The 14,466-nt window shown below is 40.8% G+C and overlaps 2 protein-coding genes across 2 annotated transcripts; one reads left to right on the forward strand and one right to left on the reverse strand.

Annotated features, from left to right (window-relative positions):
• Positions 1-1,945: 1,945 nt before the first annotated feature.
• daw1 (dynein assembly factor with WDR repeat domains 1) lies at positions 1,946-9,359 on the reverse strand. The gene is made up of 13 exons (XM_070905437.1): positions 9,320-9,359; positions 9,055-9,127; positions 8,620-8,764; positions 7,784-7,842; positions 7,560-7,682; positions 7,324-7,423; positions 6,956-7,063; positions 6,228-6,334; positions 5,979-6,081; positions 5,360-5,474; positions 5,030-5,106; positions 2,186-2,348; positions 1,946-1,980 (listed from the first exon to the last, which is right to left on the reverse strand). Exons 1-13 carry the CDS (start codon positions 9,357-9,359, stop codon positions 1,946-1,948), a joined length of 1,248 nt encoding a protein of 415 aa, XP_070761538.1.
• Positions 9,360-10,277: 918 nt separating this feature from the next.
• Positions 10,278-14,271, forward strand: slc19a3b (solute carrier family 19 member 3b). The gene is made up of 8 exons (XM_070905436.1): positions 10,278-10,427; positions 10,590-10,769; positions 11,085-11,250; positions 11,484-11,799; positions 12,039-12,190; positions 13,123-13,315; positions 13,754-13,895; positions 14,119-14,271. The coding sequence occupies exons 1-8, from the start codon at positions 10,278-10,280 to the stop codon at positions 14,269-14,271; spliced, it is 1,452 nt and encodes a 483-aa protein (XP_070761537.1).
• The last annotated feature ends 195 nt before the right edge of the window (positions 14,272-14,466 follow it).

A 14,466-nucleotide genomic window follows, 5' to 3' on the forward strand; every position in this document is an offset into this window, starting at 1 on the left:
TCCTGATGGGATTGAACCAGCCTCAGAGAGATATAGTCAGCAGGTTTTAACTGCTCCAGATTATATATGAATATATATATTTACAGATTCTCATAACCAAATTATGTGCTTATTTATTTGTTTATTCCAAATGAACACACATGAAGCAAAGTACCAATAGAAGACAGGAAAATCAGGTTAAATTCTCCCCACAAGTCAACAACTTTTGTATCAAAACATCTTTGTAAAAGAGGCTATGAAAGGAAATGCAAGCCCAGAAAAAACTTTCTTATGATGGCCACTTTGCTTAAAGTAAGCAAAATACCCATATCTTTGTTGTGTTCATTGGCCAACATACCACCTCTGTTGTGACCTTGAAATTCAGTTCTAAGTGTGTTATCTTGTTACTGTAACTTGAGAACTGATTATTTTGGATAGCTGTATTGTATATACTGTAGATTTGGAACTGCTGCACCTTGGAGTAGTGGACTGCTCTCTCTTGCTTTTACTATGTCAGGAAGACAGAGTAAGGTTTGTAATGTTGAATTTGTATGTGAATTTGGTCTGTTTATTTCTCTATTTAGTGGTACTCTAGTGTTACATCAGCATTGGGAAAAAAAAGCACACAATTCAGCTGTAAACTCTGTCACGGTAGAAATGAATGTATTTATCTTTTGACATCAATAAATTTCTGTGATGTGAAAACAAGCAGTCTTGATCATTCATGACATTCAGCAGAAAGGCAACTGAACACTGTTTAGCAGCACATTTTTATCCCAGCAGTTTACGGTTTTCCCAAAAGCATGACACAGATGCAGTGAGAAGTTCATCACGGTTGAATACCAGCTAGGGAGCTACTAAACAAACATTCATCATTGTATTGTGCTTTCAGAAAATACTACTTAGTACACGTCACAGAAACGTAGAAGGCAGTGGCAACGAGAATATCGGATTACCTTTGTTAGCTGATAATGGGCTCATGAAGATGAAACATAGGCAAACATTTACAGTAACCCTGAATATACAAGTTTTAGTATTGCAGAATTTGGGATGTTTACAGCTCAGATAGCTGGGTCTAGCTCGCACTTGCTAAAATTCTCTACACAGCTTAATTCAGAACCAGTTTTCATTACAAATCATCTTCAGAGCTTATTTTAACAAGCTTCAACGAAGTAGCCTGACATTTTGGGAAATATGCTTACTTACTGTCTTGCCAAGCGTTAGATGAGAAGATTGAGACCACTCTCGTGTTTTTCTGTTAAATAGGAGCCAGAAGATGATTAGCTTAGCCTAGCATAACAACTAGAGGCAGGGGGAAACAGCTACTGTAGCCTGTAGTCAATAAATCCACCTAGCTCATTATAGAAAAGTAAAAACTAAAAGTTATGGCCTTATGAAGAGTTATGTGCTGTAACTACATAGCACATTAATGACTGAGATTTAGAGGGGCTGGCAGGTGTATTTTGGAACTTGGACACAGCCAGGCTAGTTGTGCCCCGCTGCTTCCAGTCTTCATGCTAAGCTAAGCTAATCGCCTCCTGGCTTTAGCTCCAAACTTGACGCACAGACATCAAAGTGCTATCAGTGTTCTCATAATACTCTCAGCAAAGAAAGCCTATGTCCCAAAATGTTGAACTATTCCATAAAAACGTAGTTGAAGAATTCAAACTACTTGAGATGCAAAGCAAAGTTACTATACTGTTAACAGCGAAAAGCTGTCTACTGGTCAAGCCCAGTACAAAGTCAGTGCAGTCAGGAAACAAGTGAAGATTCAAACAGATTCAGTCGTTATGATATCCACTTTAACCTTACACAGATGCTGTAAACCAGATTTTTACCTCAGCAGGACTGCAGATTTTTCAGTTGGTAATCCACAATTAGAAAGTGGGTCATACACGGAAAACACAAATTCATTGTTGTGTCCATGCAGATGCCCGCCTGAGCCTCTACATGTTCAAGGGAAGGGTCAGTACCAGATCCGGCATGTGTTATCCTTGCTGCCTGCAGGAGAGCACAAACATGAACAGGTGGCTGCACAGAAGGACACAGCTGCATGCTTTTCATCTAAAATGTGCACTTAAGCATTTGTGGCAGTTTATTCGCCGCTCAAGGCTACATTCTAGCAGTGCGTGGTGGTCAGATGTAGTGTGTGTGTGTGTGTGTGTGTGTGTGTGTGTGTGTGTGTGTGTGTGGGTGCAATGTATACCTGTAATGATAGTATCACCCTCATAGTTGAAGGCACAGGAGAAGATCTCGTCAGTGTGCCCCTCCAGAACTTGTAGGCAGACTCCGGACTGAACATCCCACAGACGAGCTGTCTTGTCTGAGCTGGCAGTCAGGACCCTGCTGCCCTGAGGGCTGAAACAGATCTACCAAGAGAGGCAGAGTCAGGGGAGTTAGTCTTTTTCAGAGGTGTGCGTGTGCGTGTGTGTGTGTGTTTGGGGGGGGGGGGGGGGGGGGTTGAACGATAGAGTGAGCAAGAGAGAGTGCTGAATAAGAGATTATGCCAGAAGTGGTTGAAATGACAACGGGAGGGGAAAATGAGGGAGTTTAGAACACTTTCACCACGTCAGCAGCATTATTCCACAGAGGTCATTCAACTTTAAACACTTAAGGGGGATAAAGGCACCGGGTGGCACTGCCTAGTGAAGAGTTTTTCCAGTAGAGAATTATGAAAATCATGGCTGAAGCTAATTGTGTTTGATCCCGGATTTATCGTTCCCTGAATGGTTTTGCATCCCCATAGTGAGGTAAAAGAAGAGATGATTGAATGACGCTGGCTCTAGATGGCCATGAAAGTAAAGTATGTTTTTATTAAAACTCTAAACTGAGCACCAAGGGGCGACCCTAGACAGGAAATGGAAACTGACTAGGGAAGAAACTGACAAAGATAGAAGACCGGAGGAAGAACATATGACAGGTGCAGAAATGACAGTTTAAAATGGACAGAGAAGAGGAAAAAAAAAGAAAAAACGACAGGAGGTATAAATAAACAAGACTAAAGCTGTGTCCCAATTCCATATTACATACTAATTCTAACCTCATTTCACATTGCAAAAGTTACAAAATTATGTATACTAATAAACTAAGTTATCAGCATACACACTAAAATTGCTTGATTTTTCACCATGTTCTTTGGTACATCTGCCCCAAGGAGTCATTATCATATCATTATCAAGTAGAACTGTTGATTTCCCCATTTTTCTTTTAAAGCATCTGTGTTGGCGTCAATGCAGACAGTCATCTACTTAATCAAATCTCCAAATTAAATTGTATTAAAATGGCCTCTTTGGCAGTTTCACCCTTGTGCTTGCCCCTTGCTCTGCACATAGAGTAGGTATAGAAAATGGATGGATGAACTGGTCATAGATGTGTGTTTGTAATTTCATCCACCATTGCTTCAGTCTCTCTTCTTCATCACATGGTCACTAGGTTGTACTCATGGGCATGTGGTATTCTAGAAGGCTGTTTCACCTTCACCATCGTATTTGTAGAAGAAATAAAAGCCTTGTATAAAACATTTGCAAAGCCAACTTAATGTAACAATGGTGGGACCAAAAATAACTAACTTCCACCAGGCCCTACAAAAGTACCACTTCCTCAGCCATCTTGTTTCTTCCCTTTCAGCTTTGAAGCACTTTACTGTAAATGTCATGTCAATGTGACATTTGGATTATGAAAAATTGTCTCTATATTTTCTTTTCTATATTTCCCAGATTTAAAACAGGAAAAGACAGCAAGGTGGATTAAACAGAGGAGGGCAAAAAAACCCCAGAAACATTGTCATGGTTAAGAAGCATGGACGGGAGGAGGAGAGGTGTCCTGTTAGAGAGAGATTAGTGTCATAATCCTTTGGAATGATCCTCTATCCAGCCTATTTATTACTGACTGCTTGATGTGTTTCAGTAAACAGAGGTAACTTCCCAGAACCTGCAGGACACATACACTCATACAGAGCAAGACACCTGGAAAATGGTAAATGGATAAAAATCAATCCCATTAAAGTACAAGGTCAATGCAGGGTAACAAAAACAAAAAACACACACATCTTATGCCAAAGTATGTGTTTGTTTGATTCAACTAATGGCAGGCCACGCTACACTGGGTTAAAGGTATTTTTGAGGATGTGTGCAACATCTGGTTCAAAGGCTAATGACACAAGGTCAGACCATGTTCACTTATGGTCGGGGATGACAGATGGCATTTGCACACTGACAATCTAGTTTGGAACCCATTGATTCAATTAGTCAGATCAACAGAAACATCACTACAGTCATATGTCCTACCTCCCGAGCTTTACCATGTGTGACACTGTAAGCACAAAACAGCCTGAAGCCTGGACTCCTGTCCCTCCACTTCAGCATCACAACTAATCCCACATTAACAAGGCGAGTAGAGGCAATATCCTATTTACAACACTGGCCAGGAGCGCTGCAGCTACAGACTGAGGGTTAATGTTACACAAATATAATAATATTTAGTCCCAAACAAGTCTGGGGGATGATGTTCTAATTACAGTTTCAAACATGAGCATTATAAATGGGTAGAATTTTATTTCCTGTTGCCGTGGCTGTTAATATCAGAAAGTAAATGCGGCCCATGCTATTTCCTCTTCATTTCCTAGCCATAAACACAATTCAGATGAAATAGTCTATAGAGAGCCGAGGTCCTGACTCACCCCTGTGCTACTCACTGTTCCACTAGCCTTCACTACACAATGTATGGCTATGAAAAGCTGAAGCACGAGCAAAGACTTTGTTACTTTACAGCTCTTGAAAGCCTTACAGAGACACAGCACTAATCTTATGGGATATACTAATGGTTGCAGAATGCTAAAAATAGCCTCATGGTTTCCTTTGTTAAAATGAGAAGGGGATTTCAAGTTTACAAATTAGAACAATACTAAATGCCAATTTATCTTATAAAAAAAACACTAAAAAAAGAAAACTAACCTAACCTGCAAATGGAGTGAGACTTTGCCTCTCTGTGGTGACATGAAATACCTTTCACAGGCTATGGCACAGAAGCCATTTTGGGTCCAGTGACTTACCTTGGAGACCTCTCCATCATGGCCCTCTAGGGTCACGAGACACTGATGTGTGGTTGCACTGAACACTCGCGCTGTACCTAACAGAGGCAGGGACAGGCAGGGTAGTTGTGTTTTTTTACATGTTAAAATGTTGATTTTGTTGCATTTATGACTCAGGAAACCAGCATATAGGACTTGTGGCATTAGAAAAAAAGACATTTTTGCAATGTTAAAGTCAGGCATGTGAACAAAACAACACAAAATTGCTGGAGAGTGATGAAAAAATGGAAATGTGTAAAAATATGAAAAATAAGAAAATGAACTAGTATCTACACGTGAATAAATACACACCATCCGCAGAGCCAGTAGCAATGAGCTGACCACTTAGATCAAAACACACATCTAGCACCTCTTCTTTGTGTCCAACTAGGGTGGCCACACACTTCCCACTGACTGCCTCCCACAACTGCAAATACATACACAAAACACTCAGTGACACAATTACACATACACACAGGCATGAAAACACATAAGCACAAAAACTAGGACACACATACATGTGAACAAACACATACACATAAAATATGCTCGCATGTAGCCGTTAGCTGTCTTAAGTGGCTTTATTTGAACCATCTCCCCTGGAGGAATGCAGTGAGGTGGATAATTTTTACTTGTGAACATGACTCATCTTGGCATAATTAAGGAATTAGGATTTAATTTTTCTCCTGTAAATGATGGAGACCTTAGAGGCAGCAGGTGGGGAGTGACCGAACGTGGGAAATGGAGGAGGGTGAATATGAATGACAAGAGCCATCCATCTCAAATACCTTCTCTTGCAATACTTTCAAATGCTAAATGAATGATCGACTGCTGCTGTGGGCAAAACACTTTTTGGCAAAATAATTGTATTTGAACAAAACACATGCACAATTGCAAGTCTTGTAAAGTCTTTGGGCTGATGATAGTTCACCTTGCAGGTTTTGTCCATAGAGCCTGTGACTATGAGGGAGCAATCCCAGTTAAACTGTACATTACTGATTTCCCCCCTGTGACCAATCAGAGTGTGCATACGTCTGAAAAAGAAACAGAAAAAGAAGCGATGAATCAGTTGCACGCTCCTGTGTGCAGAATCTATAGGCACTGTACAGTATAAATGATGACACACATGCGACAACAAACAATCGATGCATACATTAGAGTAACAAGGATGATGTCTGACCTTCCTGAAGCAACATCCCATATAGCAACTGTGTGGTCAAAGGAGCCAGTGACAAGTTGACTTCCCACCGTGTTAAAGCACACAGAGAGGACCTCTGCTGTGTGACCCTGTATGAAATCAAAAAGAGAGCATTATCCTTCACTGTCTCATTTCTTTTTCTCTTTTAACCCCCCTCTCCTTCTCTCTGGCTACAGCTACATGTCCCTGTATGGATGAAATTGCACATCAAAAATGCAACATTATTTATCAAAATAAACATACAGACTTAAGCCTTAAATTCTTGAAGTAAATAAATTAGCATACACTTAAGATTCTGTGTTCAATTGGCTGCTGTCAGCATGATTGATTCTTCATGGCGTGAAGTACAAAAAGAACAGAGAGAGATGAGGGTTGCTTCTCGGAGACAGAGTCAGCCAACCAGCCAGTCACACTATGGACCCACGTGCAGTCTGCACATCAAAGGCAGCTAACCACTCCCCTGACAATGGGCTATCAGTGCCTTATTAAAGAGTTACAGTTATATTCCCCATCAGATCATGGCTGGATATGTGGGGTAGAAAAGGCGATGGCCATCAGCAGGGGTAACACTGCTCAATTTAGGAATAATTACTTTGAGAATGAATAGTTAATCAATGCATTATTAATGAATGGATGTGAGCCTCGTTACCAGAAAGAAACAAGGGCAAGAGAGGCATTGGGATATAGTAAGTAAAGAAAAGATATCTCACAGTCAGAGCGGCCACTTCCTCCCCAGTCTCCACATCCCACAGCTTGGCAGTGGCATCCATGCTGCCTGTGGCCACCAGTGTACTCTGGGGGTTGAACGCCAGGCACACCTACACAATATAACAGTCACTAATGTTGGAATCTGCTACAAAGCCAAAAAGGATGTGGCAGACTTATTTATGATCTATGCACTAAACATAATTCCAAAGTAAAACCATTAAACTATGCAATATACATGCTCAGTTGGCCTAGGGCCCTACTGAAGGGCCCTGCAGCATAAAAATGTGCATAAATACTAAGTACAGTAGCCTATAGTGTACAAAGCAGCAAATGACTAAACACAACAGTTAAAACAGATCGTCATACATACTATTTCTGCCATGTGTCCGCGAAAGGTATGAAAACATTTGCCCGTCTCAGCACACCACAGTTTGCAGGTCTTATCAAAAGAGCCGGTGGCAATCTTGTCTCTAAGTTTCAGGAAGATAAAATAAAGCAAAGAAGAAATGTTGAAAAGCCCCTTGGAAGAGCTAAATACTTAATCTGAGTGTCAAATAGAGCAATAACCTCAGATGCTATGAAAGTTTTGCTGAAACAGCTCATTACCCATAGGGGTTGTTGAATGCAATTGCATACACCACGTTTCTGTGACCCTCCAGCGTGTGCTGCTCTGTGCCCGAGGCTGTGTCCCAAACTCTACACGTCCTGTCGTAGCTCCCAGTTATAAACCTGCAGAGGGTTCGAGAGAAGAGTACAAAACAATACGACAAACAAAAAACACATAGCTTTTCCTGAAGTGCCAGGCTTTTGTGTGTTGCAGGTACACCTACCTTGACCCTGATTTGTCAAAGGCAACATTTGTCAGTGGCAGTATGTGTGCCTTAAGCTCCTACAGTACAAAAAAGACCAGAGAAAGATTAGAAAATGAAACCTCCAATTGTTATTTAGCTCATTCATTTTTAAGATTACCCACGTATTACCCATACATAATTACTCTGATTTTCTATCCTGATGCAGAGTCTCTCACTAGTTTTAGACACAGTCAGAAAACATCAATATCCTCTGACCTCCAGCCACATAACCAACCCTGACCTCTTCCCAATTATGTCTTGTGTATTCCTAAACATACTTATCATGACTTACTTGGCTTTTAATTCTAAGACTTAGTAAACAAACCAGTGCTGCTCTCTAGTGCCTCTTTGAAGTACTGCCTAATTTCACTACTCAAATGCCGAATTTTCCACACATGAAAATAACACACAACACAAAGAGCAAAAATCTGGGAGCTCATATACTGCTGTAATTAGCTGATGTTGTCGAACATGTTATCATCCAAAATCTCAACTGCCTGTGTGTAATAGAGTAACACTGCTTAACAGAAGGCAAAATCCACTAGTGTTTGTTTAAGTCCGTAAATCTGGTACAAAATATACTATATGTGCCAAAAGTGTTTGTACTGATACAAAAGACAAAGAGCTTTCTACACTTATTTCATAAAACCATACCATAGATTACATTTTGCAACCTGTCCTGATACACTGTAATGGAAAACGAATGAATGAATATCTTCACCAATAGGAGCTACTTTATTGAATCAAGATGTCGTTTCACTCTGTTGATTTATGTATTATTGACCAGTAATATAAGTTTGAGTCCAGTGTCTGACCTTGAAGAAACAGAACCTGTGGTGGTCCTGCTGGCCCTGTTTCTGCTGGAGTCGAAGGATCAGCTGTTTGACCTGATCAGCCCGGGACTCTGTGATCAGAGGCTCAGATTGCCTGATTTCAGCCAACAACTCATCTGGGTTTGTTCTGCATGGTGAGAAAATGCTAATTTAACACATTTAAATGTTTTCAATAAATCTTAGAGGTCAAAAAAGTGCAAACGTATATAAATGAAACACTGTTGGCAATAAATTCACACAGCTAATTGGAGATATGTCTGATATGTTTCGTAATAAAATGACAGTAGGCTATTTTTGAGAGAGGAAAAGCAACAACACTCCTACAGAGGGTTATTATGACAGCACACAGTTATCAGTTAGCGGCAGGGTTGTTTGCTAACTTTATGAATGTTATCTTATAGGATACAACTCACACACCCTGGAGTCAAATCCAAAAGGTCGATTGATTTGGTCCTCAAATATCCTCCTTTGTCATATTCCAAGATTATACCTGAGAGCAGAAATACGTATTAAAACAGGAAAGGCCAACATCATGGTTTTGGAGCTAGCTATAGTGCTACAGTTAGCTAGGCTACAGCAAGTTGTTGTCAAAGTTGAAAACATTCCTCCAACTACAGTAGTGGCACATTCCCTTAAATATAACTAACGTTAAAGTTGGGACAAAATAAATTATTTGTATTACCTGGTGGATAATATCTGAGAAGGAACCGCTTGAGTTTCATATTGCTTTGTGTCCGGGCCACTTTACATCACCTATCAACAAACCGTTGCTGTGGCGACAGGCTCGCGGCACATGCCCGCGTGCACTCACTACGCATGCGTAGTACGAACGTAAATAAACTTCTCCAGAAATTGAATGACAAATCGGTTAAAACAAATAACCAAGTGAGGATGTTAGTTAGCCATAGTGTCATATTAGTCCTATATATGCACACCCTGGGGGCATTACACAAGCAACGCGAGACGATGCCGTGTCGCGCTCTAGGCTACAGTATAGTAACAGAAATGAGTTTTTTGCTAATACTCAGTGATGTATTTTATGTTTAGTTAAGTGAGGAATATACAAGGAATAAATTCATAGTATTTTGCATGCATTCATATGACAAGGTCAGTCCAACTGCTCTATGCTTTGGGAGGCTTTGGGTTGAATATGGTGAATATTTTTGCAGTTAAATGTAAATTGTACAGCTGTTTAATTAACTCTTTTATACAGTTAGATAATTGTTGAATCACTTATTAATTAATGAATACCTTTGCCTTTATGCTGCAGAAGGAGAGGCATATTCCCTGGCTCAATTTGCCTGCCTCTAACAAAAATAAGTTTCATTTCTGTTAAATTGTCCCCTGTTTTGTTTGATATAATCTATCACAGACTAACGGATTGTGCTGGTACCAGAAGCCTCATTTTATCACCTCTCAGCTATCCTTCTGTTTCCTAACCGGTCAAAGTCTATCACTCATAAACCGTGACTAAGGCACAAGCAGATCATAAAGATTGTGTATGTATTTTCTAGCTACTGATGAATACCGAATGGTCAATGCACTAAAGGGATAGCCCAGGTGGTCAGACTTCAATTTAAGACCCTCTCCTGGGAATATAACCAAAGACGATCTCTTGGAAATTCTACTGAGGTATAAGCATGGGTGGTTGGGCCAAGCGGAAGACTGCTGGCTGGGCTTATCCCACCGCAGTCCTGTCATTCTATGGGTTTTTTGCTAACTGCAGAGTAGCAGAGCCCTTCCTCACACCATACCTAATTGGACCACACAAGAACATCTCTGGAGAAGTGGTAAGAATGGCAGACGTGTACATCAAGTGCTGTATCTTTTATTAGGAGCACCTCAGATCAACAGCTCTTCAGTTTTGATTGACAATGAGATATGCATGCCGTGGACAAGAGACAGGAGCAGTGTGCCTGGATCAGCATTCTCTGGTGCTTGTTTTTCCACAGGTGACCAACTACCTGTTCCCTATCTGGACGTACTCCTACCTGGCCTTCCTTTTCCCCGTCTTCCTCCTGACTGACTTTCTGAGGCATAAGCCCCTCATTATTGTACAGGGGCTCTTCCTGGTCACCAACTACGTCCTGCTCTGCTTTGCCCCGGGTCTGCCTGCTATGACCTTCCTTCAGGTCCACTGAAAGACTGATAAAAATGATTGAAAACAGTTAAACAGTAATAATGTTCCTCATGTAACACAGAATAATTCAGAATAATCAAAGCTGCGGCACTTAAAATTCAGATATGTTGTGTCCTGACACATGTTTATTAAAAACCAAAAATACCTTATTTAGATAAAGCAAAAGAATATAGTACTGCTGATCAGTATTGCTGCACTGTTGCAAGAAGAACTAATAAAAATAGATTGCATTATGTTATGCTTTACTGGTACAAGGTGCTTTATCATATGCTGCAATCTTTTTAAAACAGTTTCATTCGATCAACAGGTCAACTATGCTGTTGTGACTTCCACAGAGGTGGCCTACTTTTCTTACATTTACAGCGTGATTCCAGTTGAGAATTACCAAAAAGCCACTGGTTACCTGCGCAGTGCAATGCTGGCTGGATATACAATTGGTGCCAGTCTGGGCCAAGTGCTCGTCTCCCTGGCAGGTAGGGCCTCCCAGCCTATAGTAAATACTGAATAAATATAAAACATTTCAGATAAATATTGTATCTCTATATTTTATCCACATTAAGATGAAGAATACTCCTCAAGACAGATGATAAATATCTCGCCTACATGTAAAACAAAATTAACTGCAAAGAAAATTATGAGGGAACTGCACTGAAACATGCTTCAAAATTAGAGCAAGCACTGATGAAGTATGAACTCTAATCAACAGGAGTGGACTACTTCTACATCAATGCTATCACCCTGGGGATTGTAAGCATGGCTTTTCTCGTCTCCTTCTGGTTGCCCATGCCCCAGAGGAGCCTGTTCTTCAAAGGGAGAAAGGCTGCAGCTGTGGGCTCACAGTCCCAGCAGGAGGGGCCGCTGGGAGCAGACGGGCCTGAGGAACCAGTGATGGATAGGGATGAAGCTGGCTCAGGGAAAGAGAAGATGGAGCATAATGGCAGTGCTGGCTGGTGCAGCGGGGAAAACGTGGTCACCGCGGGCCATCTACTTTGGCAAAGCTTCAGGGAGTCGTATTCTTCCAGGCATTTTCTTTTTCTGATTTTATATCAATACACGTCACATTTTGAGTACAGATCTGCTGAGCACACACCTTATGCACATTTTGTCCTGTATCATAGTTTAATGTATTTTACTGCAGCCAATTAAATAATTCATTGTGGTGTTTTTCTATAATGTATTCATATATCAGTGCTTTCTTTAGATGGTAGAAATAGCCTTCTAATTACAATCATAATTTGTTGTAATAATGTCCACCATGCAGACATTTAATCTACTGGTCCCTGTGGTGGTCTCTGGCCACAGCTGGCTACGTCCAGGTTTTCAACTACATCCAGCTGATGTGGGACCATATAGAACCATCTGCCACATCATCCATCTACAACGGAGGTGTAGAGGCTGCATGCTCTCTTGTGGGTAAGACTGATTGTCTGTGTGTGTGTGTGTAAGAGAGAAAACTATACGGAAAAGAAAAGGTTGAATGCCACAGGGCAGGGAAGTCAGAAAGTATTGTAAGACGGACTAAAATATTGTTGGTTTTGGTCTTTTCATGGAATTTTTGAAAATAAAAAAATATATATATCACCAGCTTCATACTTTAAATAAATATTACCTCCCAAAAGCATTACAGTATCATATAAACAAGACAAACCACTCATAAACTTAAGATTTGAGTTTTCTCCAAAAACATTGCAGAATAATTTGTGCAAAAAAGGACACTTTTTTTGCTTTTGGACAGTGTAACCTCACAGAAGAACAGACGTTTCACAGAAGCAGGGGATGACTGCATTGAGAACAGGAACCAGGAGTTCAATTAACACAGGGGAGGGGCAGAGGTTTGCAGCACAACCACATTATATAGAGCAAAATAAAATTTAACAATGTTATTAAACGTTGCCATGTCTGATGGCACATAGACCTATAAAAACTTGCAATTAAAAGAAAACCATGCCATCCTTAGCTTTACGGGATACCTGATTAAATGGAAGATGAGTATTGATTTTTCAAAAGGGAAATAGCAGTACCATGGTCTCGTTGGCTTACTCTCAACCTGGCTCAGAATGAGAGGAAGAAGAGTAATTGCTTCAATTAAGGAGATAGAGTTAGGAGGTAATGGATTCTCTGATTGTTGCTGATAGCTGATTCCAAGAGCTGGGTGGACGTGGTTCATCATAATAGCCTGGTGCTTTTGTTTAGAGGCCACATCGCCCTTTGCACCAACATTCAAGGAAAGAAATGTTGTTGTTAGGATTAATGAATGAATCACAACAAGGATGCACAGGCATAGTGAAGGTGTCGTCCACTGGAATGACAGATTAATCACTTCATCTCTCTCCTCCGTGTTTCAGGTGCTGCAGCGGCCTTCTCCGTGGGCCACGTCAAGGTGACCTGGGCCGTGTGGGGAGAGCTGGCATTAGGGTTGTTTTCAGCCGTAGGGACTGGCGCAGTGTTTCTGATGGCGCTCACCAGCAGCATTTGGGCATGCTATGCTGGTTATGTCGTATTCAAGTCCTGCTATATGCTTCTCATCACCATCACAACGTAAGCTCAGTTACTGTGGGTTGTTACTGAGGTCCTCTCTGTAGATGGAGGAAGAAGAGCACAAAGCCTGAAGTAACCTACTCACAGAAATAGGAAGATCCTGGAATCATTTTATCTGTAAAACTTGCAAAGACTGATTATTTTTTACTACTGACTAATCTGCTGGTATATTTTGGCCATAAAATGTCAGAAAGTGTCTGACCAACATTCCAAAACCCTAAAATATTCAATTTACAAAGACATACAACAAAGAAAAACTGAAAATACTCACTTGATAGGGGACCCAAATGACAAATCAACTATCAAAATGGTTGCTGATGGATGTTCTGTCAATTGACTAATTGTTTCAGCCCTATTTTACGTTGCTTCTAAATATCTATGACAGTCTTAGCATATAGCATAGTTCTCTCGTAAATTATAAGCTCTTTGTCCTTTTAGATTTCAGATTGCATCCAACCTGTCCATGGAGTGCTATGCTTTGACTTTCGGAATCAACACTTTTGTAGCCCTCTCGCTGCAGACCATCATTACTGGCATCGTTGTTGATGAAGCTGCACTGGGACTGGACATTGTGACACAGGTGTGTCCGTACACAGGCTTATTTTAATGGCAGCACACAGGTATTTAACACTGACAGTCTCTGGGTAAACTCACTCTGTGTCAAGAAGGTAAGCAGCATAGGCTTTCTAACTGAAATGCAAGGACAGGACGACACCTGGTGGTTATTATTCACTGTTGCATGCAGACATGTTTGATGTAGCTTGAGCCATAGCATGATTGAAATAATATTGTTTTTCTTGCAGTTCATCATCTACGGCAGCTACTACGCTATCATCTCGATGCTGTTTTTGGTTCGAGGGACCTACACCGCCTGTGTGAATCAACGTAGTCCTGAGCACACAGAAACCAAGGAGCAGGAGTCCAGTGTGGAGGTGATCTCTGCTGAACGTTTCTGACCAAGGTCAACAAACTGTTAGTTTAGCCTTGATCTGTTCAATTTCTTTATTGGGAATAAAATAATCATGCATCAACAGCGTTACTGTTCTCTAATGAGTGTAAAACTGAGCCTCCAAAATAGTGCCCATGGACACAACAATGGCCTTAAGTTGCTGACTGACCCCATGGGTGTTTTCTATATTATCTCTACCACT

This window comes from Enoplosus armatus, chromosome 5 (genome assembly GCF_043641665.1).
Source record: "Enoplosus armatus isolate fEnoArm2 chromosome 5, fEnoArm2.hap1, whole genome shotgun sequence".
Classification (NCBI taxonomy): Eukaryota; Metazoa; Chordata; class Actinopteri; order Centrarchiformes; family Enoplosidae; genus Enoplosus; species Enoplosus armatus.